Source organism: Penicillium riverlandense (genome assembly GCF_028828495.1).
Source record: "Penicillium riverlandense strain IBT 135883 chromosome Unknown utg000003l_segment0_segment0, whole genome shotgun sequence".
Taxonomy (NCBI): Eukaryota; Fungi; Ascomycota; class Eurotiomycetes; order Eurotiales; family Aspergillaceae; genus Penicillium; species Penicillium riverlandense.
In genome coordinates this window covers 1,654,973-1,682,126 of record NW_026643196.1, presented here as the reverse complement: position 1 = coordinate 1,682,126, position 27,154 = coordinate 1,654,973, and the positions used below count along the sequence as shown (strand labels likewise).

Sequence of the window (27,154 nt, the reverse complement as noted above, 5' to 3'; positions counted from 1 at the left end):
TATATGTACGCCAGATTATCGACAAGAAACAAACCCACAATGTGTGACCATCGGCTGCCGGGTATAGTGTGGTCGATCGAAACAAGCAAAAGCACAGAAACAGGCAGCCGGATGGTCGAGCGCGACCTTTCCAAAGAAAATATTTTCAAGCAAGCAGGTTATCACGGTTATTCTTCTCGACTTGGTCGTGCTCCTTTCGACAGCTCGAGCAGTACGCTTCATACCACTGCTTTACGTCATCGGCATGTTCGGCGAAGACTTGTTCGGCTTGTGCCAACCGGCCAACTTTATCGCCATTCTCAGCGTTGCCGCTGAGAAGGATCTCAACTTGGCGACAGCGGCGGATCTCGTCGCGGAGCCAACGCTCCCATTCATTCTGGATGACCTCTCGCTCGATGCTGTTCACGACACGCAGCGCCACGAGCAGATTGTGTCGGTGCGTGCCCAGGCGTTCGCGGGTCTGCTGGAAGCGTTTGATAGTACTCCGGGTCATCGCGTCTCGGGGGGCAGCGGTGCTGAGGGCAAGAGGCATCTCCGCATGTCGCGTGGTCTGTTCATGGAATGTGGAGAAGCAGTCGCTCGGGCTGCCTGAGTTGGGCCAGATGGTTGTGTTTGCCACGGCCTCGTCGATATCCCTCATATAAATGGCCCTGCTCATGACCAAGTCTGGTTGGACTCCAAGCCGGGCCATGAAGTTGCTGGCGTGTCTCTCGTGCCACCAATCCCAAGTATCCCGGGACGAATAGAATCCGTTCATGAGCACGCTGGTGACCAGCAAGACCAAAAGCACCTTGTGTGCATTCACGGTCTTCCACGACCAACGGAGCAAGTCGAATGACCAAATAATAATTGACGAAACGGCGCTGTCCAGCATTGACAAGAACATCCCCATAAGCAGTTGTGTCATGGTTCGCTGATGTCGCTTCCGCGACTCCAGCTTCAGGTTTCCGCCGGCACCGTTGAAATGAGAAACGTGGCTCTGGCGTCCGACATGGCCAAAGATGGTAATGGCCTTTTTGGTGCGACTATGTGCGCCCAGTCGACGCACTTGATCACTCACCAAGTCTACCAGATCTAAGGCATCCTCTTCGAGATCCTTGATTGCCCTCTTGTTGATGGAACCTGGCGACTGTTAGAAATGGCCCTCAAAACAAATCAAAGAAGCTCACTCTTCAAACCGTACGGCGACCATAGCCATTCCACATTCGTGTAAATGGCAAGCTTACTCTTCGACTTGGCCTGGAAAGTAATGACAACTTTGCTGACCAGTCGGAAAGAGCGTCGGAATGGAAGATGCCAAGGGGTCTTCTTATCGGTGATCACATAGCAAAGATGATCATTGAGTACGTCGATGATTTGGTAATCTGCAATGGTATTCTCATAATTTCCTCCTGAGGAAAAAGATTAATCTCGGCAGAGTTTCAATCAGCAGAGTAACGTACCGAGTAGGCCCGTAGTGCCAATCTTATACTGAAAGTCTCGTCGGAGATGACGTGATTCCGTAGTGGCCCAAGGCCATTGCTTGATGTCTGCACAGCCTATCAGTCAGTCATAATTCACACTGACGGCAACAGTCCAACCTACCGCGTGCTTCCCTCTCATGAAGTAGAAGTTGCCAAACGGCACTCTTGTCGCCAAATAAAATGTGAAAGAGCGCCTTAGGACTGACATCAAGCAGCTTTTCCGTTGCCAGAACGAGATTTCCTTGCGGGACATACTCAACGGGCTGCGTGGGAAGTCTAAACTTTGGCAGATCTCGCCCACGGCCAGCATCCAAGTCAAGACCCTTGTCAATATAAATAGGGGCGCGGAGATCCTTCTGAGCAGCAGGTTTCCAATCGAACTTAGTGTCTGCAAGCCCGGCCGAGGTATCCTCCCAGCTATCTGCGCTGGAATGTCGAGTTGAAGACCCGGAATCCATCTTGATCAGAGCTTTGAAAACATCCTCCAATGTCAAGGGTTCAGCGGCTATGGAGTTTTGAACCAAGAAATTCAGACGCTTTTGAAGAACTCGGAGAGACTCAAGGAAAGTCTTGATCGTTACCCGCCCGGGAGTGTCGCTTCCAAGAGGTGGGATGGTGTGCAGGTAAAGGAAGTCACAGTCTCTCCCGGAGGCAGCAGTGACTTCTTTGACGCTATCCAGAGAGACACTGGTGGTCAAGACTAAACCAAAGTGGTGGCTGTAGAAAAAGATGTTCTGGGTCGTAACATAGGCTCGTCCTGGGAATTCTTGCACATCATTCGGGCTCCAAGTCGCTCTGAACACCAGAACCAATGATTCATCTTTCTTGACATCAGGGAACAGCAGTCGGAACTGGGCATCCTGCATTCTGAGCGGCTGGGGATAGTAGCTAGGGTATTCATGTTGAACCCCTATCGCAGCTCGCTGGAGTTTAGATGCATCGCCATCCAGGCTCACGGTCTGTCTGTGGCGTGGACCTGGTGTCTGTCGGGCGGTCGATGTTGTGCCGTTATCAATCTGCGCGGCAATCGTGTGTTTCGAGGAGTCACTTAACGCGGAGGATGGCCGTCCTTCGGATGCGCCATCTTGGTCCCCATTGATATGTTGAACGTAGTCTATTTGGAACTTGTTCATAAACCCCCAATTGGAGCTTCCCCACAAGTTGGCCATCATCCCACTGGGCATTCCGCCTGTGCTATCAGCGGATCCCAATCCAATGCCTCTCTCGTTGCTAACAACGACTGCAGCTTTACTCATGCTGGTGGGTGCAGGCGGATTAGCCAAAGTCGGAGGCGCGAGGCTCCAGCCAGGTTCATCACGGCTACTCAAACTGCGACCGCGGCTCCGGTTTCCTTCGCTTTCTCCCGCAGTGAATGGGCCAGCGTTGCCGTAAGGAAGAGCACTGTGACTGGCAGAGATGAGACTGGCGATACCAGTCGCAGGCGATGGTGGAGCGTTGTTCGACTTGCGATGCAGGTCCAGTTTTTGGATAATTCTTGCCGTGTGTTCCCTGGCATGTTCCCTGGTAGAGCTTTCTCCTTCAACTCCAGGGAGCCTTCGGCCCACGCTGACATCGGTGCTATTTCTGAACGCCAACGCATCCCGGTCCGGAACGGGGAGTGTAGTAGTGCGCTCCGTCGAGCTCGGCTCGTCATGTGCATCAGGAGTGAGAGAATCGTGTGGCTCCGCGGCGAATTCTGGAGCTGGGGGTTGAGAGATTGAGAAGGCAGGGTCTTGAACGGTAAGCTTCCCAGTGATCGAGAGATCGGTGCTTGCCGGGTTCTCCAGTGCTTTTTGCTTAGCTGCTTCAAAGGCACCGATCCACTCTATCAACTCTCGCTGCGTTTCTGTTTGGAGCATTATGTTGTTGTTTTTGGTCTTCACTTGGAAGCAGAAGCGCCGTTCCTCCTGGAATGCTGGTCGAACACTGCAAAGCAACACGCCGATCCGCTCGCTTTCTTCAACACCACCTGTGCGCGCACCTTGTACAAGACACCCGAAGATCCCGTGTTTTAGAAATGCCCATCGTCGAACCCAGGAAGTCCGAGTCGGCTTCCCTGACAGTGTCCGTAGATTAAGCCATCCTTGCTTTTCCGGTTTCACTTCCTTGGTCATATTGACCGACGACAAAGGGCGAGATCCAAGGTAGGGAACGGTAGAGATCGAGTAATCCTCCAAGTCCCGGGACGGTCGTGCCACCAGCTCCGCAGCCTCTTCGATCTGCTTTCTAGTGGAGAGAAGCTCCCGCTTGGAGGACCTTTCACTTCCCTCCATTTCATGGACCCAACCTTTGATGCGGTCCATCTCAGCCGACCATTTTGAGAATGCGTTGCCGTTGTTATTGTGAAACTGCCTTAAGTCTCGCCACTGGTCAAACGATATCCGCACCAGAAGTCGGTCCAGCGCGTTTCGCACCTGAGGAGCTTCGACGGAGAAATCCATAGAAGTCTTCAGGTAGGCTTTGCGTGCTTCATGGAGCTGAAAGGCCTCTTCTCTCAGGGAGGAGGGCTCTCTGGACTTTGACTGGGACGCGTATCGAGCTTGCAAATAGTCGTACTGCTTTTGGGCGTGCTCCAGGGAGCGCCGCGTTTCCTTGAAGTGCCGCAAGTCCTCGTGAATAAAAGCCCGAATGGGTTCCGCGATCAACGACTCCATCTTTTTTGTCACGCTAACCAAGCCATTCCAAAGATCTTTGGATCCCTCCCCGGACCTCCTCATTGCCAACAACGTGTAGTCATGATCGACCACGGCTTCGGAGACGATGAGGGGGTTTGTGGTGTAGGAGAGGAAGCTGCCCACCACACTCTCCAGAGCGGTGAGCTCGGAGGTGAGCTTCGTGGCGGCTCGGGCATATCCGTCCAGCCATTTCTCGATGAACTCGATCTGGTCGCAGAAGTGGAGAGTTGTCGCGCGGAAGGTAGGCGAGTCAAGAGCGGCTTCTTTAAGACCGACCGGACTGGAGGGGATAAGCAGTCAGCAAGCAAATCAAGTCCGGTTCGGGTGTCCGAACTCACACCACGCTCACGAGCTTCCCGACTTGGGGTAGTTGGGTGTGTGTTTGAGTCGACATCTAGTGTGACGTCTCTCCCAGGCATACCCTTGACGCGAGGACGAAACACGACGGCCAACGCAGGTGGGAGGGGATGTCTGGTTGACGAGAACCACGACGATGATGATTGTTTGCAGGAGGATTGAAACCTGGCCCAACGCAATACTAGGTAGTGTTCAGTTGCCGCTTCGAGGATGATCTAATTGGCTACGTCAGGGGGGGGTTGGTTCTGCCTGATGGCCTGAGGCAACAAGCGGAAAGCGGTGAGTGATTTTTTTTGATGTTCTGCCATCGATTGAGGATCGTCTTTTCTCTGCTGCAGCCATGGAGCCTCCATCCAAGAAGATGCGCAAACTGCTGGATGACGATTCCTCTGACTCTGGAGATGAGGCAGGGGGAGTCCTCGTCGGCAAGCAGTCGCCCGATTCCTCGTTCAAAGTCAATGAGGACTATGCCCGTCGATTCGAGCACAACAAGAAGAGAGAAGAAGTGCAGAAACGTATGTGCAATTCATTCTTTTGAATCAAAGTGCTTTTTTTTTTCTCACTAACGATATATGTGTCTTAGTGGAGTCAAAGTATGGCAAGGCATCCAGCCTAGGAAAGCGCCGAGACGACGATGAGGCCTCGAACTCCGACGATTCTACCTCTGAGGAAGAGGACGATGATGCAGAGCTGGCTACGGAAGCTGTTGACGCGGAGATCATGGCCACTTTAAATGCCATTCGCTCCAAGGACCCTCGGGTATATGACCAGAATGCCACGTTCTACACCCAGTTCGATCCTGAAGACGCCAACGCCGGAACTGGGAAGAAAGAAAAACCGATGACGCTGCACGATTATCATCGCGAGAATCTTCTTAGTGGTGTCAACCCCGTCGATGAGGAAGATGCGCCGAAGACTTTTGCGCAGGAGCAAGCCGACCTTAAGCATGCCCTGATCAAGCAGATGCACGCGGACGATGAGTCGGGAGATGTGGACATGGAGGACGCAGAAGACAATTTTCTGGTGCGCAAATCGGCACCTGAGAAGCTTCCACCACCCAAGCGCGATGTCAATCTGGACGTTAAGAATGCGGACAATGACCCGGAGACTTTCCTGTCCAACTTCATGTCATCGCGAGCGTGGGTCCCCGCTGGGCGACCCGAGCTACATCCGTTTGATTCGGATGACGACGAGGAAGTGGACAGAGCCGAGCAGTTTGAAGAAGCGTACAACTTCCGTTTCGAAGACCCTAGCAAGCTCAATGAGAAACTACTCACCCATTCCCGTGATGCCACCAACAAGCAATCTGTTCGCAGAGAGGAGAAGAGCTCGAGAAAGAAGATCCGTGATGCGGAGCGCCAGCGGAAAGAAGAGGAGAAGAAACAGCGTGATGCAGAAAAGAACCGCCTTCGCAAGCTTAAGACGGAGGAACTGCAGAACAAGGTCAAGCAGATCAAGGCTGTCGCCGGTCTCCGGGCATCGGAGTTTACGGATGACGACTGGGCTCGTTTCTTGGACGATGCATGGGACGACAAGAAGTGGGAATCCGAGATGCAGAAGCGGTTTGGGGAAGAATACTACGCCGAGGACGATGGTGAGAGCGGCACCGAGGGAAAAAAGAAGAAGCATCCCAAGAAACCGACATGGGACGACGACATCGACATCAAAGATCTGGTCCCAGACTTTGAGGATGAAGAGCCCAGGCCTACTCTTGACTCGTCCGACGAGGGAGAGGATGGTGAGCCGTCCGCGAAGAAGAGCAAGGCTCAGGAGAGGCGCGACCAGAAACGGGAAGCCCGCAAAGATCGTATGCGGATCGAAGAGGCGGTGGATCGCAATCTGGACCTCGACATCACCTTGCTCCCCGGTGCCACCAAGAAGAATGCCACCAAGTTCCGCTACCGCGAAACCTCGCCCCAGAGCTTTGGCCTGACCGCGCGGGACATTCTCATGGCGGACGACACCCAGCTCAACCAGTTTGCGGGTTTGAAGAAACTCGCTGCCTTCCGAGATGAGGAACAGAAGGCGCGCGACCAGAGGAAGCTGGGGAAGAAAGCCCGACTGCGTCAATGGCGCAAGGACACCTTTGGTAACGAGGAGGGGCCGACCTTCAAGTTTGGCGGCGATGCTCCTGGGCCGTCGGCTGAGCAAGGCGATGATGAGGAGGCCAAGGTGGATATTCGGGAGGGTGATGGGCGGCGGAAGAAGAGGAAGCGATCGAAGAAATAGGCAGTGATTGGGTGATAGAGTTGCTCTTGTAACTTTTCTCTGTGGATAGTATTTTCAATGTGAGAGATTTTCCAAACCGTGTCCTCGCAAACAATATATATTGAACACTTCCAGAGATATGTGGATGGAGTTACATCCCGAGATCGATCAGCCGATTCTTACATGTCGATATCTCCCACCAGGTCTGACTAAATAATGTGTTAGAATCTTAGTTACTTTTACTAGATTTCTGATTGACTCGGCCGTTCTACAAATGTTCTATGTGGTAAACCCCCAAACGGGAACCCGGTGGAGTCTGAGCAGATCGCTGATTGGGTCGTGCCTGGCCTTGTTTAAACGCCGCGGGTACATGTACCTCGCTCATGCAGCAGAGCTCTACCACCAACGATGTACCTATGACATTGATCCCGTGGCGCAACTGTTTCCATCATCATATGCTCACCACAGCCTTGATAGTAACGGATCGAAGATATATAGAAATTCCAATCGCCCATATCGGAGCTAACGACAGCATCAAAATGTGTACAAATTGCGCATCTAGAAAGCATTCGGTGGCGACCGGCAGAGTTTGCCGGGATACTCGGAGCAGAAAAGGAGGCGTTGCCCCGGTGGGAAGGAAGGCACTTTCGGCTCACGACGGGCAAAACATGGGCCCGTCAGCCTGTTACCGTCCGGTGCTGGACGGTCTTTGGGGGGGTTTAGCAGGCCAAAACCGGGGAAAAGGCGGCGGAAAAATAACAGGAATAATTCTATGGAGGCAGTGTGTTGCTAGAACCATTCCTCGAATCAATCGATCCTCTTCAAGTGGCACAATGGCCGGCGTGCAAAAATTTCTGCGTTCGGGAGATACCGGCCTGGCGGTCATTAAAACGGCGCTGATACGGTGTAATTTTTACCTGATCGGGGCTAGCGTTCGCTTCTTGCCGTATTTTTTTCTGCCCCTTCCGCCCCTTCTTCTCTTTTTTTCTCCTCTTCCCCCATCCCTGTGAAGTGTCTTTTCTTCCCGCGACACTCTTCTTCCCCCATCTCCTCTCTTTGTTGCATTCCTTTCTTTTGCACAACCTCCACAATGTCGAAGGGTGACGTTAACCAGGCCGAGAAGTCCTTCATGGGCATGCCCGTAAGTCGCCATTCCTGCTGAGCTGGCCTGACCGTTCCATCTTTGCCGGTCGGCATGATGCCCCGATGGGTGCTGTGACATCCAGAGTGGCTTCAGACTGATTCGCAGAGATGGATCGGAGGATGCTGGGTCGTTTTTGGAGATGCCAGATGATGCTAACAAATTTTTCTTGGGTAGGGCTTCGTTGTTGACTTCCTGAGTATGTGCCAACCCTGACGCTCTTCATCAATGCCAATCATGCCAATCCCATCGATGAGCATGACGATCACCATTGGCCCGATTTTTTGGATGATAACTAACTTTGCGTGCAGTGGGTGGTGTCTCCGCCGCTGTCTCCAAGACCGCTGCTGCCCCCATCGAGCGTATTAAGCTCCTCATCCAGAACCAGGTTAGTTTTCACTCGAAGATGAATGAAAATTCTTCAATTGTGACAGCGACTGGACTTGCGCTTTGACATGGAAAAATTTTTCATTCTGGATCCGCCCCTGATGAGCAGCCATTCTAACCCCTTTATAGGATGAGATGCTTAAGGCCGGTCGTCTCGACCGCAAGTACAACGGTATCGCCGACTGCTTCCGTCGTACTGCTGCCGCCGAGGGTGTTGTTTCGCTGTGGCGTGGTAACACTGCCAACGTCATCCGTTACTTCCCTACCCAGGCCCTGAACTTCGCCTTCCGTGACACCTACAAGTCGATGTTCGCCTACAAGAAGGACCGTGATGGCTACGCCAAGTGGATGATGGGTAACCTGGCCTCCGGTGGTGCTGCCGGTGCCACTTCCCTGCTCTTCGTCTACTCGCTGGACTACGCCCGTACCCGTCTGGCTAACGACGCCAAGTCCGCCAAGGGCAGCGGTGAGCGCCAGTTCAACGGTCTTGTCGATGTCTACCGCAAGACCCTGGCCTCCGACGGTATTGCCGGTCTCTACCGTGGCTTCGGTCCCTCCGTCCTCGGAATTGTCGTGTACCGTGGTCTGTACTTCGGTATGTACGACTCGATCAAGCCCGTCCTCCTGGTTGGCCCTCTTGAGGGTTCCTTCCTTGCCTCGTTCCTGCTCGGCTGGACCGTCACCACCGGTGCCGGTGTTGCCTCGTACCCTCTGGATACCGTCCGTCGTCGTATGATGATGACCTCGGGTGAGGCCGTCAAGTACTCCAGCTCCATGGATGCTGCCCGCCAGATCATCGCCAAGGAGGGTGTCAAGTCGCTCTTCAAGGGTGCTGGTGCCAACATCCTGCGTGGTGTCGCCGGTGCCGGTGTCCTGTCCATCTACGACCAGGCCCAGATGCTGCTCTTCGGCAAGAAGTTCAAATAGATGATTCGCTGCCGTTCCTCCTGAGCCGCGGATGCTGAGGTTGTGGGATTGTCAAAAGATAGATGCGTCAAGAAATGGGTGCGGGGGGATCTTGAAGCATAGAATGGTGTGATTCTGTTTCCCTTTTGTTTACCCGATGTACTTTACTGCCTGCAAACTCTTTCTTTCTTTCTCAAATTTGTACTTCACTTTGTCTCTACCTTGTTCACAAGAGTAAGCGTGTAGACTGTAGTTCATGACCACTTCCGTTCTCTGATTGCCAAGTCCATTGTCCTCCGGACTGGATGTTCGGTGGACGAAGCACTGCATGAAGACTGACGGCCGTCTCGACAAGTCTCAAGCGGTGCTGCACCTTGCCTTGGCCATGCAAGCCCTGTTGTCTTGCATTGCCAGCTCACTCCCCAAACCTCGGTCTGCCAGCAGGCCATGTCGGCGTTCTTCCAGCACGCATATTATTATCACATGGTGCTCTACCGGGAATATCTCCTTCGCGACTATCAAGCCGGTCATGGGCCATACTATTCCGACCTGCTCTTCTACGACATGGCGTCGATAGGGGCGCTGGTCTGCCAAGATAAAACCGCACCAGATTTATTTGATGTCTTCTATGAGCGTGATGGGAAGCTTCTCTACGGTTGATGTACGTGTACATGACGCGGATGGCAAGTCTGGCAAAGCTCTGGGGCATTGCTCGCGATGACAGCGCAGCGGCGCCGTACCGCATCTCACACCGCATCCAACAGCACGGCCTGCCGCCGACGTATCTCTTACACGGAGATGCGGATGCAGCTGTGGGCGTGGAGCAGGCTGATGAAGTTGCGGGTGCGATTCTGGGATGTGGATTGACGGTTGAATATGAAGGCCCTCACGGGGAGGACCACTTTCTGGACAATGGAGAGGAGTACCAAAATCCGGCACTATACAACTTTGTGATGCAGTAGGTTATATCCCAATAGAACAAGTACATTCATACATTCAAGTAGCCCTTGCAAGTACAGAATTGTATAGATGTGGTTAGTAAGTATTGTATACTGTATACTAGGTAAGCGGCATTCGTGCTCCACAGCGGCAAGGGCGCATGACGTCTCTTCCCCAGGAGTTTCCCAAGAGCTGCTTCACTTTTTCTCTTTTTCAACCTCCTTTTCGCATCACACTGGAACTTTAATACTGCACTCACTCAACATGTCGGGCATACCAACCTACACCTCCGCGCCCGTGAACGCCAACTCCTCCACCAAGGAAGAAGACACGCACACCACAACGTCGCACCCCGAACCCGCCACCGCAATCCAGTCCGGGCTCACGACTCCCCCCCAGCCACCCAATACTTCTGCGACAGCTACAGCACCGTCGTACTCGCCAATCTACTCTACCACGCAGACAGGCGGTCCTCCCGCACCTCAGCCCGGTGCGGCGCCTACCTTGCCTACTCCAACGGCGACGACAGCTTCCGGAGGCCAGCAACCACCGCTGGGAAATGTAGCTGCTACCTCGACGACGCCGTCTGCGCCGACGAGTGCATCTGCTCATTCTCCACCGGCGCCCCAGCCCGGTGCGCGTCCTGAGCCTCCTTCTGCGAATGCAGCAGCTCCGTCTGCTGTTCCTCCACCGCCAAAAGCAGGCGAATCAATTCCGCCCTCCCTGTCTTCTCCTGCTCCAGCTCCAGCTACCTCTACAGCAAGCCCACGGAAACCCTTCACCCAATCCTACTCCTACCAGTCCCCCTCCGTGCAGCAGCAACAAGCAATCCCAAACTCGACATCTACCGCCTTCGCCTCGGTATACCAGTCCCCCGGCTCGGCTGTTAGACCACAGGGCCTACCGACGCATTATGGTGGCAGTGGTGGCGGGAGAGGAGGAGGGGCGGAAAGCATCTTTGCAGACGAGGATGAGCCCAGTTTGTTCAACACAGCCAAGACGTGGATGAACACTGCGGGGAACAAGTTAGCAGAGGTCGAGGCCGAGGTCTGGAAGCGGATTAATGATGCACATGGTGAGAAATAGGGCTGCTGTCAGGCGAGCGATGTGCACATTCTTGGATCATGGGGAGAAGAAAGGAAAGTAACTAGCGGTTTGTTGGTTGAGGGTAATGGAATGTGGTTGGTTTTCGGTGGTGCTTGTTATGGCGAATTCTAATTATGCATGTTGTTTCCAAGGGCAAAAGGCAAGAAGGAAGGGATGGTGGTTTCATTTCGTTCTATGATTGGGATGGAGTTCGGGGATTTGTATGGACTGCTCCATACCGAGCTTGCCTCTATATACGTTTAGAAATACCTTTTCGGGAGAACAAGGTTGGGAGAGAAACGATAGATCCGCCGTTGGTTCCAGATACATACCTAGTATACATAGTTGGAGTTAACCTGACTCTTTCTCGGCGGACGATCAAACATCTTCGACAGGCGGTTAGCGGCTTCGAGCGTACAGGCAGAATTTGGAGAGCTGATAAAAGACTAGATGAAAGAAAGATCTTGCGAGTCTGCACGAGAATTAAAGAGTTCTTTGTATCAGAACCAAGTATCCTCCTTCTCGCTCCACCAGATATCGGTAAAACTATTCGTATACGGTAATCCACAGGTGCTCATTTTACAGAAGATAGAGTATGCATGCACATTTCTTAGAAACTATGTACTTGCAGAGTGGAGTCAATTCCTCGATACAAATAAATACCCAGTGGAATCAATCAAGATGACCAGGCAATTTGCACCACGCAGTAGCAGACCAACAACCAGACAGACTGTGTACCCAGTACAGTGCAATCAAGACGACCAAAGCACATTCTGGTCATGGCAGGAGGCAGGCTTTTCCCTTCAACCCAGGAATCCGAGAGTATTAAAAAAAGTAAGTAAAACCAAAGATAGAATCCAAGCCCAGACATATACTGGATGGATTTGATGCAAGAAAGGAGATGAAACGCCACAAGAGCCCCGATGTTCGAGGTAAGCAGTATCCGGAACAGCATACTGCAGTGAGTAGAACAGGATCGACAATGTCAGAACCTGCTCAGATTTGATCGTAAGACGTGAAGAAAACAACCCCCAAAAACGCCGACCCAGGAAACCAATGCATGTTATCGAACCAGTCGCAGTTGAACAAAAAGTGCGAATATCTGGTCGTGTCTTTTTCATGATTAAGTGTCGTGAAACAAAACAAGAAGGGGTTAACAAGCCCGTCAAGCGCGGTCCGGTCCAGCCTTGACGACCTGATTATGAACGCGGTTTGTGATTCCCAATCCAAGAAAGAAAAAACGCCGGTGATGATATGATGATGGTGGTGAATGTAGACTCTACATGGAGCCTAGTCGTAGAAGCGCCTCCACCGCAGCGCGTTCCTGGGTGTCGATGTTGGTAGGGGCGGACTTGTGCGGGGCGTCGTTGGCGAAGAGACCAGGAGGCTGCGGCTTAGCTCGCGCAGTGACGTGGCTAGGCAAGAAACCGCCACCACCGTTCATCGAGCGAGCGCGCAGGGCATCCGCGCCAATCTGCGCCCAGTCCTCTTCGTCGGTGACGTCGCCTTCGCCCCAGTCGTCGTCTTGCATCTCGTCGGGAGCTTCCGAGGAGGAGCAGTACTCGCGCTCGTCGCCATCGAGTGACATCTTGTCGGCCTCATGTTCGAGCATGTCGAGATCCCCGTGGGCGCCATAGTCCTCCGAGTACGAGAACGCCGTGGAGTCAGCGCCTATGCTCGTGCCGTAGGGGGCCCGGCCTTTGTTGAGCCAAGCCGTAGAGCGACCCTGGATTTGCAGGCCACGCTGCTGGAATGAGCCGGGAATACTGGACGGAGGCGAGGTTGCCTGATCGCGCGCGGGCTCTCCTCGGTGGTGCGCGTCCCAGCAACCCCAACCGGCCTTCTCGAAGATGACATCGCCATCCACTCCGCCGGCTTGGCCTCCCTGGCCACGGCCTTCCAGCGCGGAAACAACCAGTCGGCGGGCCTTGGCAGCGGGAATGCTTGAGAAGCCCGGCACCGAGGTGGTCAGGTAGCCCATGACGTGACGAATAGCCATCGGGCCCTGGTGCAGCAGGATCTCCGGCAGGTGGTATTTCGCCAGCATGGCGGGCGTGATTGCGCCAGCGCTGTCGAGTTCGTGCGCAGCCTGCTGGGGTTGGTCCTGGCTGTTCGCATGCTCGAGAGCGTCCTGGAGGTCGATGTCGGAGTCGAGCTGGGGCACTGTTGACAGCGGCGATCCAGGCGAAAAGGTCGCGCGATGCTTGAAAGCCTGCGGAGGGAGGGTAGGGGAGATGGAGTTCGGTGGCGTGGGCAGCATCGCAGGCTGGCCAAGACGACGCGTCAGGGGACGCCCCGACGCGAGGCCCGACCGAGCCTGGGGGATGTCGACGGAGCCAGTCTTGCCGGCAAAGGCCATCGCGATGGTGGAGTTAGACGTCTGAGAAGCCATGATGGGCGAAGAAAGAGAAAGGGGGTTGTGTTGGCTGTATTAATACCATATGAGTCAGACGGTCCAGTGGTTCGCAAGTACAAGGGGCGCCACCGAGATGACATCCGGTGGCGATAGAGACAAAGAGGCATCAACAAAGAAAAAAGGTACACACATACCTGGTACACAGTCAACACAAAGAACACGGGTGGTGCAGTAAAGCAGAACGCGACGTGTTCAGGGCTGATGGGGCCGGATGAGGACCACGACGGGAGATGCGACGCGATCGGGGGAGGGAAGATAAGGCGCGATAAGATACAGACCGGGCGCAAAGCAACGGTCTGGAGGTTGTCTGGGGGACAAGTGAGAGTAGAACTTGGATGCAGAGTTGGAGGGAGGGAAGGGAAAGAAATAAGAAGGAAGAAGAAAGAGGGAAGCCACAGCAGGGTAGGAGGGGGCAGAACGTGTGTACAGCACAGTAACCTTGTGCGGCCAGTCAAGGCGCCAGCAGCCAAAGCGTGGCCGGGCGGACCCGGGGTACTCTGGATTCTTGATTTACAGTATGACTGACTATCTGATGATTACTCTTCTAGCTACCTATTATATTCTACTCGCTTCTATTACTTGTCTCAGTATGATTGAAGATGATTCTCTCCTAGCACACCCAGCTGTACCCTTGAATATTAGCTGTATACCTACTAGGATTCTGGAAGTCAGTTCCCTGACCCCCGACTGGGTAACCCCTCCATACTAAGATGCTGTAGCGCAACCAGCAACCCCTCAAACCTAGTTCGCTACCATCGCAGGACTTGGTACCGCCTGATAAGAGCAGCCGATCGCACGTGCGCCACACGCTGGTCCAAATGCGGCCAAGACCAACAACGCACACGGTGTCTATCATCGGGTACATCATCGAGAGTAATATTCTTCTCTTACGTAGCAGTAGTACACCGGGACCTAGACAGACATCACCCTTCCATTATCATTCCTATCCTAGGCATGCCTACTTCCTACATACAAGCGGGTGAGTCTGGACACAAGTGGAGCCTGACGTCACTGGGTCCGGTTCGGAGAAAGAGTCCAAGAATAAGAAGATGCAACTCACACAACTATGATGAGTGTTATTGTTGCGGGAATTATTGTGCAAGCGCAAGTATTCCCATGAGAGTACACTCGAGCCAATTATGTCCGCATGCAACCAGCATGCCCGTCCGACCTCGGGAATGCTCGCCTCACCCCCGCCTCCGGTATCGCGTTGCCCGGCAAATAATCCCGCGGTATGCATTATTATTACATTGGAACACTCCACTCAATCTAGATTTCAGCCAGGGACCACATTGACGCATACTCCCGCTCTTCCCGTGCCCTGTGGGGAGTGTGGAATGGTCCTTTAGCGAGGAGGTCTTATTTAGGGCTTGAGGTGTCAAACCCTGTGCGACATGATTCACGTCTAGTCGCTGGTCTGGCGGCAACTGAGTCGTGTGCTGAGTAGCTCGAGGTTTCTTGCTTCTCAGGTAAATCAACAATAAATGGTCTGTTAGGCGATACCTTGTTTTGGTTCGCAGTGAAACCCAGGAAAGCGAGACCTAACTACTGCTGCACTATAATCAACTAAGTAGAAGCGCGACTTCTAGAGGTGGGAACAACATTATTACGATAACGTGCCTCCCATGATATGTGCGAATATACAATTTTGAGACTATAACCCACCCTATATACAGCCCTGCAAGTCACCCCAATGCTGCAAGCACCAGTGACTTATCGGGCCTCATCCACAATCTCAAGGTTACCCACGCGGAACTTATGGCCCGTCATATCCGCATAGTTGGTATGGTTGTGATAATTCTTCACCCGCTCCCTCACATATTGAAGACCACGGACCGGCTCTTTTTCTTCCTGGTTCTCAGGAACCAACCCCAATCGTTTAAGCAGCGGCGACGGCGCCGGCTTGATATCGACGTTGTCGCCAGGCCGCACGAAGTAGAAGAGACCCAGCCGGTGAATGTGATCCTGGTCCTTTGGAGGCCGAACAACGCGGTGAGTTGTCGACTTGAGGTACCCTGCAGACCAGAAGTCCAGCGTGTCGCCGACGTTGCAGATAATGCCGCCGTCGACTGGTGGGACGTACTCCCATTTGCCACTGGGGGTCTTCAGCTGCAGACCGGCGACGGTCTGGTTCCAGAGTAGCGTCAGGGACCCGAAGTCAGTGTGCGCACGCGACCAGCTGTTGTCGACCTTCGCATCGTCCTCCTCGCTACGCGGGTGGTAGATCATGTATCGGAGGTGGTCGTCGCCTCTCTCGTCGTACTGGTGTCCGGATGAGAAATAGTCCTCTGGGAGTTCGAGGAGGATTGCACAGAGTTCGAATATCTTACTGGCAATTCCGAGGGCGCGCTGGAAATAAATGTCAGTTTAACTGATTGAAAGGACAGTTGTTCACGGTTTCACGCACCCGAGAGAAATCAGCCATCTCAGCACGGAAGGGCTCGAAGAACGGATGGAACGGCTGGTCGGCGTATGCCTGGGTGAATTTGGCAAAGTTGAACGACTCTACGTTATCCTTGACCTCGGTGCCCTTGATCTGTTTCTCGTTCGCCTACAAGTGATCCCTTGGTTAGTCTGACAGTCGCAGAAAATAGACATGGAACACCACATACAGCGCGATAACCAAAGTAGTTGCCATTCGCGAAGTCACACCGGTACTCGGGACGAGTTCGCTCTTCGAGGGGAATATTGAAAAAGGCCTGGCCGATATCATACTGTCGTTGGACCTCTTCGTCCGTGAAGCCGGTACCGACGATACTAAAGAAGCCGGTCTCGTGGATCTATATCTTGTTAGCTATCCTGTTCTATCATGCAACAGATCTAGTTGATTTACTGCGTCACGGAGATCTGCTGCTAGATTTTGCTTGCCGCCTGGCTGATCAAAGGTGCTCAAATCGATGGTTTTGATGTTTGCCCATGGTAACTTCTCTGAAGTCTTAGCCGGCTGCTCCCAATGGGGCAGGTCGGGGCCCTGGATAGTGAGTGCTGGCGACATTGCGATGCTTCTCTGAAGTGAATTCATGGCTTCTATTTACCGTGTCTGCTTCTGAGGGGTTGTCAAGATATCCCCGCACCAGGACGCAGAAGCGCATTTGTACCTCCGTCTCCTCCGATTTTTGGTTGGGCTCATTGGTCGAATGGCTCCTCCCATCACACCATCCACGCCCCCAATCGCAAATATTGTTGACTCTCGGCCAAAATCCCGAACATAAGAGCATTTACCTTAAATTCCTTGACCAAATCCCGAATTCCATATCCCGTTCTCTGGTTCTCTTGTCTGCGCGTAAGGCTTTTCAATGGTCCTACGCTTATTCGACACTAGCTCTAGATATGATGCCATCATTGTCAATATGCCATTTTGAAGGCGTGCTCACTCCTAAATGCTTGTAACTTTTTCTTTATAGCGACAATGCCTGTTTTTCTTCGTAAAGCTAGAATAGTTCGATTCTGTTCGACTCCCAAGCCCAATTCTGACACCTACTATCTATCGGCGGCATCAATTGGTCCCCATAACCATTCAGCATGGACTCAATAGATATTGCCGACAAGGTGCCTTCTCCTCCGATCAAGGATATATCGGTGTCCCCAAGCGACGGTCGCAGTATGGAGGAAGCAGTAGATGCCGCCAGTGCTGGGCGCAAAAAGGCAGACAGGAATATCCTGATCTGGTATTCTTTTGTCTATCTCGTCATGAGAGTTCATGTCAGCAATATCAGCAACTCAGCCATCATGAACCTGGAGCAGGGCACAGGCATTGAGAAACAGCTGGGCAATCTGAACAGCCAGCAGTGGGCCTGGGTGCTCAGTATATTCTACTACCCGTACATGTTCGCCGAACCACTGGCAACGCTGGCCCTCAAGCGTTTCGGTCCGAATGTGTGGATGAGCCGCATCATGGTCTCTTGGGTGAGTGTCCCACTCGGTGGAAGTGGTAGCAAACCATGGACTGATGAGCAATGGAATACAGGGCATTGTTTCAATGTGCCAAGCCGCCACCCAGAACTATGCCGGTATCCTCACAACTCGCTTCTTCCTAGGGCTATGTGAAGCTGGGTTTTACCCTGGTGTCCTCTACCACCTCAGCTTTTGGTACCCAACAGACAGGCTTCCTCTAAGGATTGTGAGTTGCTCTGTCTTTACGATGGCTATCGAGCCAGACTGTGCAAAGCAGCATTCTGACTTATGTGATAACAAAGGGCATCTTCTACGCAAGCGGAATGTTCTCTGGAACTATCAGTGGACTATTGGGTATGTCTAGCAGCCACAAGACAGAGCGAGTAGCGAACTGACGAAATCTCTCTTCAAGCATACGCTATTTCCTTCATGAATGGAATCCGTGGTCTTGCCGGCTGGCGATGGGTAAGCTCTCAGAGATGCATGTCAAGGTAGTTATATACTGACTTAAGAAACTAGCTATTTATCCTCGAAGGCATGCCAGCCATTCTGTGCGGCATCTATACGTACTTCTTTCTCCCGAATTGTAAGTTATACCTAACACTGTGAGAAAATCCCGGCTAATACTTCCCAGACATTGATACGGCCAGGTTTCTCAAGCCCGAGGAAAAGGAGGCCCTCCGTGCAGACTTGGCTGAGACTGCGCCGGACATGAAGGCTAAAACATGGAATTTCGACCAGCTCAAAACAGCCTTCAAGGACCCCACGTTTATTCCATTTACTCTTATCTGGATCGGTCACGGTATCGGCGGCTTTGGTATAACTTTTGTGTTGCCAACTGTGATCTACCAGCTGGGTATGACCGACACGGCCATCTCCCAGATTATGACAATGGTGAGTAACTGCAACTGTAGTATGCTTATCCCGACAAGACTAATGACACCCCAAAGCCACCCTATACGTTTAATTTCATCTTCCTCGTCACGATTGCATACTTTGTCCACAAAGGTCGTCTCAGTTCCTGGGTTGCTGCTCTTGGCATTGAGGCGTTGCAAATATTATGCTATATCCTACTGATTACGGTGAACGATTCTGTGGCAAGGTATATCTTCGTTATGATTGCCACCGCCGCATCTCAGAGTTTGTTTCCAATTGTCTGGCCAGGTGAGACGGCCCCCTCCTCTAATCCTTCAAAAACTAGTGGCTAATATAGCTACTTTGTGACAGAACGTATTCGAGCTGCCCATGGTACAACGGCAGCGGGTGTAGCCATTGGAATGACCAATGGCGCGGCTCAACTCATGGGCATTGTGGTAAGTATCAACGTTTTGAAGGTGTCTTAATTTTGTTTCTCTTGCTGAGACTATTGCCAATGTTAGGGACCTCAAATCTACCAATCTAAGTTCGGGCCTTACTATCACGTCAGCTACGCCTGCTCTATTGGCTTGCTGTGCTTCGCCTGTATGGCAATTGGTACCTGCTGGTACTTCGTTGTTAGAAATGATTGTCGGTCACGCCAACCGGAAATTTCAGAGGCAGATGAATCTGCAGTATCTTCAATCAAGACGGAGTCATGAGGGTACAGGGCGGACGTCGGGTCCCAAAAAATCATGGAAGATACCTAGTCAGCTGTAGAGCCTGACCAGCGGTCTTATTGTATTCGAAGAATAGAGTTGATATATTAAACGTGAAATGCATTCCAGAATAGAAGACGCATCTATCATGTTCTAGCCGTGCATAAACAGAAAATATCAATTGAGCCATTTTGAAACGGTGAAACAGTTTAGACTAGGAGAATGCTAGCGCAGAGTCACTTCGTTTGAACCGGTATCACTTGCGGAGTGAGCCTGGATATCTATCTCTAATAAGAGTCGTGCACCAGTAGGGTGGCCCCGGTAGAATTGCCAATGCTGTGTGTATATTCTTTTAGAGGCCTTCATACACTAAATGCAGAGAAATCTAAAACTGGTACACATATAGCTCAGCTTTGGGTGAATCCTTGAAAGTCCCACGAACCCGCAAACCATAATTTGAGTTGGACTTCTTTGGCTCTACCAACGTTCCAAAGCAGCCATTTGTGGCATTGGTGCTCAGGGTTATCTTTGAGATCTGTTTGCCGGACACATCCATCGCGATTTTGGCCGGTGCCCAGGAGATATCTCTTGGAGACCATGAGAAGTCCGCGGTGTTGCCGTCAGAAAACCCAACAGTCACTTGAAGCAGGCCATCGAGCATTGGTCCAGCATTGGTGGTTTGTCCCAGGTTGTCTGTGCGTTGCCAAACTGGAAATTCGAGGCTGGATCCTAATTTTGGAGGATCATAAGTTGCTTCTATTGTTTGCCAGTTGCGAATCCGACCGTCCAATTGGTACGAAACAGGAGTCTCTGGTTGAGTACTGATATTACTTGCCAGAGGAATGTGAACTGTGGGCGGGCATGTGTAGTTCTTGATAGTGTGGTCCTCGTTGAACTCGAGAGGGAAGAAATATGTGCTGGAGGCCGCTTGATGGTTGTCTCCGTGCCATATTGAGCCGTTCACGACGATGTCTGTAGGCGAGGTGCGATATCCTAGGTTCCCGGCGACGACAATAGGTCCTTTCGCCGAGGGAAGCACATTGGCGCCCTTATTTTGGCCACCACAACCGTCGAGACTGACAAAACCGCCATCAATGTAAGGTCCCAATGGGTTCGTGGCGTAGAGGTAATAAATTGGGCCAGCACAATTTTGGCATGTTCTTCCAAACATCATGTACCAGTATCCGTCGTGGTAGAAGAAACTGGCGGCCTCGAGATGGAGTCCCTGTGCGTAGAGAGAGCGAGCAGTGCGGATTCTCGCGGATGTCTTGTTGGTGCCCACAGTTGCAGTAAGATTAGGGGCCAGCTTTTGGACCCAGATATCCCAAATAGGTAGTGTATAATAGCCATTGAACGAGAGCATCTCGGTAAAAGGATCCGAGACAATGTAATGGCTCCCATCAGGTCCAACGGCGACGTCAAAATCGTGGTTGATATACGTCCCTACCATCCGCCGTGGAGGATCACTCCACGGACCTCCAGGGCTCTTTGAAGTTGTGTAATAGAAATTACCTTCACTGGGAGAGCCCATATACATCACGTAGTTCCCGGTGGCGTTACTGTAACGGACCACCGGCTTTGTCACATTGGCAACCGTGATATCGGGCTGGTAGAAGGTCTCCAGAGTCCATTTGGTGAGATCTGGGGAGGAGTATGACTTGATTCCACAGTTTGCTTTCTCGCCGTACCGGCCTGGTGGATATACGGGTGACACAGGGAAGTTGATGCCTTCAATAATGCCGTAGACAAATATGTTACCACCACAGCCCCATGTTGCTGAATACATCCAGTATTTGCCCTCAAAATAGTTCAAGTGGGCTTCGACTTGCTCCCGGCCGTTGCCATCCACCGTGAGTGGATAAGTGGGCTTACCGTAAGGAAGGCCCTGGAGTGGATGAGGAGGCAGGCCATCGTCATTATCAAGGATATCGTCCGTCGCAAAATTGATGTAGGTGGCATAATTTTGACCCCTGGTTGGAGAGGAGGAAACAAGAGTAGTGGCAAGCACTGCAGATGCAGCAATACTGAAGAGACGAACCATGGCAGAGGTTTTGAGACTTGACTGGCTTCTTACTGAGATGAAAAATCTTCTGTCCCTTTATATACCTCTATTAATCAAACTTGATTTAATAAATCCAAATAGTATCCCATCATCAGCTCTGTACATTGTGCCATGTGTCCCGATAGCCGTGCCCGAGCGGCAGTTTCGTGAGCAAAACGAGTCATTTAGTTGAACAAACTATGCCTCAGAGAGCAACAAAAGTAAAATTATCTGGAACTAAAACAAAACACATAATTCCGGCTATCGGGTATTGAGAATCTCGATTTCCCCGCATTGTCAAATCTGGGGGAAAGGAGTTGTCGCCCAGTTAGTTCATCGGCCCAATCGCGGGTATCGGAGACCGACTCCCGAATATTGGGGTTTTTGCGCTGATCGTGTTAGTGGGATTGAAGCCATAGAATAAGATAACTAATTCCAACCAAAAAAGAGCCGTGCTAGCGGTTCTTTTGGAGCAATAATTATTGTGTATAGAGACGATACCATTGGGGCGAGCGCATAGATATAATAGTCTAACCTAAAGCGATTAGCGCAATGCGGGACAGGCATTCTCCTGAGCCAGTTGGATACCTTAATTCATCAGCCCATGCTTGAATATCGGAGACAAATATGGATTCAGCTGCCGCGGGTCGTCGATCGCATAGAAAGTCAAGGGCAGGATGCTTGCAGTGTAAAAGGAGGAAGGTGAAGGTAGGCCGGCCCATATCTCTGCCTCCTGCCTAAATTATTCACCCTGTTCCATTCGCAGTGTGATGAACGCAAACCTGTCTGTCGCAATTGTACAGTACACGGCGTTGACTGCTCTTTCGAGGGATTATCGAATCACAGCCAAGGCCATCAACCTGCTGGATCAGAGCAAAGACCAGAGACGACCAGCCCTCGAGGATACATCGCAAGTCCCAATTTAGCTCAACTAGGGCCATTTCCAGCAGAATTTGCGGTCTTTGATCTTGAACTATTGCACCATTATATGTCCTCAACCTGCTACACACTATCACGAGTCCCCGCCATACAGTCTGTTTGGCGCGAACACGCCCCTCGAATTGGATTCTCCACGCCCTTTGTGTTACATGCGCTACTTGCCATTTCCGCGCTCCATCTTGGGCGCTGCGAGCCCCATCGCCGTGCTAGCTGTTTCACTCGAGCACAATGGCACCATGATATCGCTATTCGCAGTGTGGTGCCGGCCGTTCCCTCTCTTGCATCCGAGAACAGTGTCGCACTTTTCCTATTTTCGTCCCTTACATGTATCTTCTCATGTGCGTGTAACCGCGACGAGGAAAGTTTCTTGACCTTGTTTGAAGGAGGTCGCCTGTGCGATTGGGTTCGCCTATTTCGCGGAACGAAAACCATTATTGATTCTAGCAGCGAGGACTTCCGCAAAGGAAAGCTCGCCCCTATTTTTCTAAATGGCTCATATTCGTCAGCTGTGCGCCGTGGGCCACAGGCCTTGGACCTGGGCCAGATGTATGTTTGGGAATTGAAGAGAATGATTGACAAGGAATGCTCTCACAACGAGCAAATACTGCGGACTTATCAAGAGACCCTAGACAACGTTGGCCGGACGCTGGGAGTGGTCCTGAGATTGGGCGAGGGACGGGGCCTTGAAACAGCAGACGTTTTTGCATGGCTGCTTGAAGTATCGGATGATTACTTGGACCTGTTGCGAACATGGGATCCGGTCGCCCTTATCATATTTTCATATTTCTGCGTGGCTCTCCGCCAGATTGAATGGATGTGGTGGATGGAAGGACTCAGTGGGCGACTTATGAAGCAGATAACTTCTGTTCTTGATGAGAAATACTGCAGCTGGCTGCGGTGGCCGCAAGAGCAGATTGGCGGGGGTACTCTTGGATCTTCTGGATAATGATCTAATTCTAAACAGTCGCTAAATAGAAATTTTACTATAATTCCGAAGCTTCTCTCCAAAAAGCTGGAACATAATCGGAATTGGCGCAATTCCAAGAGCGATGAATGCCAATAAACTGTTACCCCATCCCAAGCCAATTGCGTCGTATAGTTTCAACCCACACAGAGGCAGGAGACCTCCCATGAGACTGCGTAGAACGGTACACGCTGCAATTGCGCTGGCAGCGTGAGCAGTAAATGCGTCGACCAAATAGGTCTGGACACACATAAGTATGATAATCATTCCGTATCCAGTGACGGCATTTCCAATCTCAGGGACAATCCAGTGGACGTGTTTATCTGTTGACCAACCATAGATAAAAAGTCCAATGGGGACGGACAGAGCACCAGGAATTGTCATGTAAGACGGGAGTCGGTCCTCTGGTTGGAGGGTTTCCTGTCGCTGGATCTTTAATCTGATCCCACGATCGCTAAAGTATGCACTATATGCGAGGCCCGCGAGCATACCAACGCCGCTGCCCAAAAATGAAAGGCCACTTGTTCCAGCGGTAAACCCATATTGACCCTCGAAAACTTCGGTGAAGGTTGTGAAAAGGATATAAAGAAGGCCGTAAAGAACTGCGATATAGATGGACAACGACGCCACGATGGGTGAGAACAACAGCATCTTGGTTGGCCGTACCAAGCTTCTCAAGAAGAGTTCTTTGGGAGAAGCGCCAGAGCTCAAGCGAGATGTGTAGGACTCGTTCCCCGTTGTTTTTCGCAGTCGAGCCGCCTTTCGTTCCAGGAGGATGGGGACATACGTTTCGGGAACTGCAAAGAAGAAAACAATGGATGAAGCACCACCCTGTGGGGAAGAAAGTCAGAATCGTTTTCATAATTCATGAAGGGGCTTTTATACCGCTATTGAAAGCACCCAGAACACCCATCTCCAACTCGTTGCCTCGACTAGGAACCCACCAGCAACGGGGCCAATGATGGGACCAAAAAGCGGCCCTAGAGACCACAAAGCCATTGCTTTGCCTCGGCTCTGCGGCGGTATAAGATCTGCAATCGTGCCACTGCCCAAGGTTGTGGGTGTCACGCCAGCGAATCCACAAAGAAATCGGAAAACAATCAGTGACGCCAGATTTGGAGCAACGGCGCTAGCGATGTTGAAAATCAGGAACAGGACGTTGCAGGTATTGTAGACGATCGCTCGACCATAATGTTCGCTTAGTGGTGCAACAACTAGAGGCCCAAATGCAAATCCCAGGATATAGATCGAGACTATAAAAGTCGCAATGAGAACAGAGTTGACACCGAAATCAGCCATGACCTGCGGGACACCAGGAGCGAACATTGAAGATGCAAGAGGACTATCCTAGTAAGTATGGATCGAATTAAGGTTTCGGTGGTACGTACGTCAGAAAGGTAATGAAGGAGACGATCGCAACAATGGTCCATTTGCGCGCGTTGCTCCAATTCATCGGGTTGGCAGGGTCTTGATCAGGAGGATCATCCCAGAATACCTCGAATGCATTCCCTTCATTCTTGCTCCCTATGTCTTCTTCCTTGATTTCCTTCACTCCTGTGGTTCCTTGACCACTACTTTCAGGGGAAGTCGTGTCTGCAGAGGCTCTGGGCGACATTGCTTCGCAGCGTTATAACGATGGACGAGGGTGGTTGTGTTTTGTTGCGCACGGAAAACATGGCAAATCAATTATAGTCGCTTGTTCACGGGAATGAATGTTTCCGATTCATTTTATGAAGGTGGCATGCATAGGAGAAGGCTCGGCATTTGATCATTTAGTAGGCTCGTATTCGGAATTCAGGAATTCTCATTGGTTGTTTATTTTAGTTTGGCCACATCAATGTGGGTCTGTAGAGCACTTGTGCAGCACAAAGATCAAGAGCCAGAGGGCCAAAATCTGCAATTTCGCGCTTCCAAAAAAGAGTTGGTAGTTTGAAATTGTAAAATACTGCTCCATGTACACTTTCTTTCATCTGGCTGTTCAATTGAGCTACCCAATGTTCAATAACGTAAAATGGAAATGATCTACTTCGTGTTCGGGTTCGGGCTCGGCATTGAACAAAACGGACGGAGATCATTCCCCCCGACATAATGGCAGAGATTCTATCTGTGCAAGCCCAGTCCCAATATCAGTAACTTGTTTATTTAAGATCCTATATTGATTTTTAGGTGGCTTCTAACCAACTCCAGGATATGGTGCCATTGACACACTGGGCATATAGATTCTGCAAATTACACCAGCGCTGCCCTCATATAGAGCAGGCCTATTCTCTTCAGAAAACCCCGCTTTCACAGCAATTGAAAAGATGCTTTTCGAAAAGACTGCTCTGGATGTGAAATCCGGGGTGGCCATTTGCAGTTTCACTGTAAGTTGAAGTACTTCCGGATGATATCTTCGCTAACGAAAACAGGCCGTTTCGTACCTCATCACTAAAGCCATCTATAATATCTTCTTCCATCCGCTCAGCCGCTTTCCTGGTCCGATATCCCACGCACTGAGTCGTCTGCCCTATTGCGTGCGGGCGGCCAGAGGAACGCTCCCATTTGATATGCTGGAGCTCCACAATCGCTATGGTGATATTGTCCGGATTGCGCCAGATGAACTTGCTTTCTCCCACCCTGATGCATGGAAAGATATCATGGGACACAAAAAAGGCGAGCCAGAAATGGAAAAAGCTCGATGGTTCTATCAGCCACTTGAAGACGAGCCACTTCATATTGTCAATGAAGCGAGAGAGCAACATGGGCAGCTGCGGCGGCAAATGGCCCATGGGTTTTCGGAGAAGGCGATGAGGGACCAGGAGCCTCTGATCCGGAAATATGTTGATCTCCTCTTAGAAAAATTGCGCGGATTTTGCAGAGAAGGGAAACCAGTTGTTCTCTCAGATTGGTACAACTACACCACGTTCGACATTATTGGAGATTTGGCTTTTGGAGAACCCTTCGGCTGTTTGGCAGGATCCAATTATGATGAATGGATCGCAGGGATCTTCCAAGCTGGACGAGTGGGCACCATATTACAGAGTCTATCGTTTTATCCATGGGTCAAACACGCCTTGTTGTCACTGGTTCCCCAATCAATTCAAGAGGGTCGCAAGCGACACAAGAAACGGACCTCGGCAAAAATGGCTCGTCGAATGCAAAATAGCGAAGGACGGCCTGATCTGATTGAGGGGCTGTTAAGGAAGAAATATGAACTGGTAAGTAAGAAAATTCTTGACTTGGTCTGTATCTAACAGGTCCAGAACCTGGGCGTCGAAAACCTAGTTGCAAATGCGGAAATTCTCATCATCGGAGGCTCTGAGACTACTGCGTCATTATTGAGTGGAGTGACATATTTTTTGCTTGAAAATCCTGATGTCTACAGAAGATTGACTGAGGAAGTTCGCTCAACATTCCAAAGTCAAGACGATATCAATTTGATTTCTGTGGCTAAATTGCCTTACATGTTGGCTTGTCTTGACGAGGCACTTCGCATGTTCCCGCCCGTTGCGAATGGTCTTCCTCGTGTCTGCCAGGGAGCGGTAATCTCAGGGCAATACATCCCAGAGAATGTCAGTTTACCTGAGAGTATCTTCTGCACCTGTGCTGACCACCACAATATAGACCTATGTCTCGATTCATCACTGGGCGCTCTATCGCCGGCAGCAGTACTTTGCCGAGCCCAACACCTATCATCCGGAGCGTTTTTTGGGAGATTCTAAGTTCGAAAATGACCGTCGAGAAGTCTTGCAGCCATTCCATGTTGGCCCGAGAAATTGTCTCGGAAGGAAGTAAGTATAAGATTTTGTTGGGTCGAGTTAATTGCTGACTTGCCGTTAGTCTCGCATATAGTGAGATGCGTCTTATTCTTGCCCAGATAGTCTTTAATTTCGACATGAAGATTTCGGACGACTGTCATGATTGGATTAAGCAAAGGAATTTCCTTATGTGGCAGAAAGGTCCATTGAAAGTCCATTTGACACCCGTGTCCAGAGAGTCCTCATGAGAGAAGACCCGCCTTAGTTTTCAAGATCTTTATTTATCACAAAACCAAAAGCTCTCAAGTACAATTATTCTAGACTAGATTTATACAATCCCTCAGTGTAGAGCGTTGGTGACCACGTGATCTCCGCTTCCGATCCGAATCATTGGCTTCCGACAGTCTGAACGGAACGTCGCGGGAGT

At 51.3% G+C, this 27,154-nt stretch overlaps 12 protein-coding genes across 12 annotated transcripts; 7 read left to right on the top strand and 5 right to left on the bottom strand.

Moving 5' to 3' along the window:
• Positions 1-145: 145 nt before the first annotated feature.
• N7474_004324 (uncharacterized protein) lies at positions 146-4,532 on the bottom strand (the record flags this gene model as incomplete). Its single annotated transcript, XM_057195739.1, has 5 exons — positions 146-1,122; positions 1,170-1,391; positions 1,443-1,529; positions 1,585-4,418; positions 4,477-4,532. The coding sequence occupies 5 exons, from the start codon at positions 4,530-4,532 to the stop codon at positions 146-148; spliced, it is 4,176 nt and encodes a 1,391-aa protein (XP_057053135.1).
• Positions 4,533-4,835: 303 nt separating this feature from the next.
• On the top strand, positions 4,836-6,724 carry N7474_004323 (KRI1 family protein; the record flags this gene model as incomplete). Its single annotated transcript, XM_057195738.1, has 2 exons — positions 4,836-5,010; positions 5,079-6,724. 2 exons carry the CDS (start codon positions 4,836-4,838, stop codon positions 6,722-6,724), a joined length of 1,821 nt encoding a protein of 606 aa, XP_057053134.1.
• A 1,069-nt stretch (positions 6,725-7,793) lies between these two features.
• Positions 7,794-9,158, top strand: N7474_004322 (putative mitochondrial ADP,ATP carrier protein (Ant); the record flags this gene model as incomplete). Its single annotated transcript, XM_057195737.1, has 4 exons — positions 7,794-7,844; positions 8,022-8,043; positions 8,156-8,232; positions 8,361-9,158. 4 exons carry the CDS (start codon positions 7,794-7,796, stop codon positions 9,156-9,158), a joined length of 948 nt encoding a protein of 315 aa, XP_057053133.1.
• Positions 9,159-9,620: 462 nt separating this feature from the next.
• Positions 9,621-10,099, top strand: N7474_004321 (uncharacterized protein; the record flags this gene model as incomplete). The annotated part of the gene is made up of 2 exons (XM_057195736.1): positions 9,621-9,792; positions 9,867-10,099. The coding sequence occupies 2 exons, from the start codon at positions 9,621-9,623 to the stop codon at positions 10,097-10,099; spliced, it is 405 nt and encodes a 134-aa protein (XP_057053132.1).
• A 241-nt stretch (positions 10,100-10,340) lies between these two features.
• N7474_004320 (uncharacterized protein) lies at positions 10,341-11,162 on the top strand (the record flags this gene model as incomplete). The annotated part of the gene is made up of 1 exon (XM_057195735.1): positions 10,341-11,162. The coding sequence occupies one exon, from the start codon at positions 10,341-10,343 to the stop codon at positions 11,160-11,162; it is 822 nt and encodes a 273-aa protein (XP_057053131.1).
• Positions 11,163-12,441: 1,279 nt separating this feature from the next.
• Positions 12,442-13,554, bottom strand: N7474_004319 (uncharacterized protein; the record flags this gene model as incomplete). The annotated part of the gene is made up of 1 exon (XM_057195734.1): positions 12,442-13,554. One exon carries the CDS (start codon positions 13,552-13,554, stop codon positions 12,442-12,444), a length of 1,113 nt encoding a protein of 370 aa, XP_057053130.1.
• Positions 13,555-15,291: 1,737 nt separating this feature from the next.
• N7474_004318 (2OG-Fe(II) oxygenase superfamily protein) lies at positions 15,292-16,573 on the bottom strand (the record flags this gene model as incomplete). The annotated part of the gene is made up of 4 exons (XM_057195733.1): positions 15,292-15,927; positions 15,986-16,129; positions 16,191-16,358; positions 16,412-16,573. The coding sequence occupies 4 exons, from the start codon at positions 16,571-16,573 to the stop codon at positions 15,292-15,294; spliced, it is 1,110 nt and encodes a 369-aa protein (XP_057053129.1).
• Positions 16,574-17,100: 527 nt separating this feature from the next.
• On the top strand, positions 17,101-19,049 carry N7474_004317 (high-affinity nicotinic acid transporter; the record flags this gene model as incomplete). Its single annotated transcript, XM_057195732.1, has 8 exons — positions 17,101-17,484; positions 17,546-17,698; positions 17,860-17,937; positions 17,992-18,077; positions 18,123-18,366; positions 18,423-18,616; positions 18,686-18,785; positions 18,852-19,049. The coding sequence occupies 8 exons, from the start codon at positions 17,101-17,103 to the stop codon at positions 19,047-19,049; spliced, it is 1,437 nt and encodes a 478-aa protein (XP_057053128.1).
• Positions 19,050-19,431: 382 nt separating this feature from the next.
• On the bottom strand, positions 19,432-21,087 carry N7474_004316 (uncharacterized protein; the record flags this gene model as incomplete). Its single annotated transcript, XM_057195731.1, has 1 exon — positions 19,432-21,087. The coding sequence occupies one exon, from the start codon at positions 21,085-21,087 to the stop codon at positions 19,432-19,434; it is 1,656 nt and encodes a 551-aa protein (XP_057053127.1).
• A 988-nt stretch (positions 21,088-22,075) lies between these two features.
• N7474_004315 (uncharacterized protein) lies at positions 22,076-22,972 on the top strand (the record flags this gene model as incomplete). The annotated part of the gene is made up of 1 exon (XM_057195730.1): positions 22,076-22,972. One exon carries the CDS (start codon positions 22,076-22,078, stop codon positions 22,970-22,972), a length of 897 nt encoding a protein of 298 aa, XP_057053126.1.
• Positions 22,973-22,993: 21 nt separating this feature from the next.
• N7474_004314 (MFS transporter) lies at positions 22,994-24,605 on the bottom strand (the record flags this gene model as incomplete). The annotated part of the gene is made up of 3 exons (XM_057195729.1): positions 22,994-23,821; positions 23,876-24,332; positions 24,379-24,605. 3 exons carry the CDS (start codon positions 24,603-24,605, stop codon positions 22,994-22,996), a joined length of 1,512 nt encoding a protein of 503 aa, XP_057053125.1.
• Positions 24,606-25,293: 688 nt separating this feature from the next.
• On the top strand, positions 25,294-26,975 carry N7474_004313 (cytochrome P450; the record flags this gene model as incomplete). The annotated part of the gene is made up of 5 exons (XM_057195728.1): positions 25,294-25,353; positions 25,399-26,187; positions 26,233-26,541; positions 26,594-26,760; positions 26,810-26,975. 5 exons carry the CDS (start codon positions 25,294-25,296, stop codon positions 26,973-26,975), a joined length of 1,491 nt encoding a protein of 496 aa, XP_057053124.1.
• Positions 26,976-27,154: the final 179 nt, after the last annotated feature.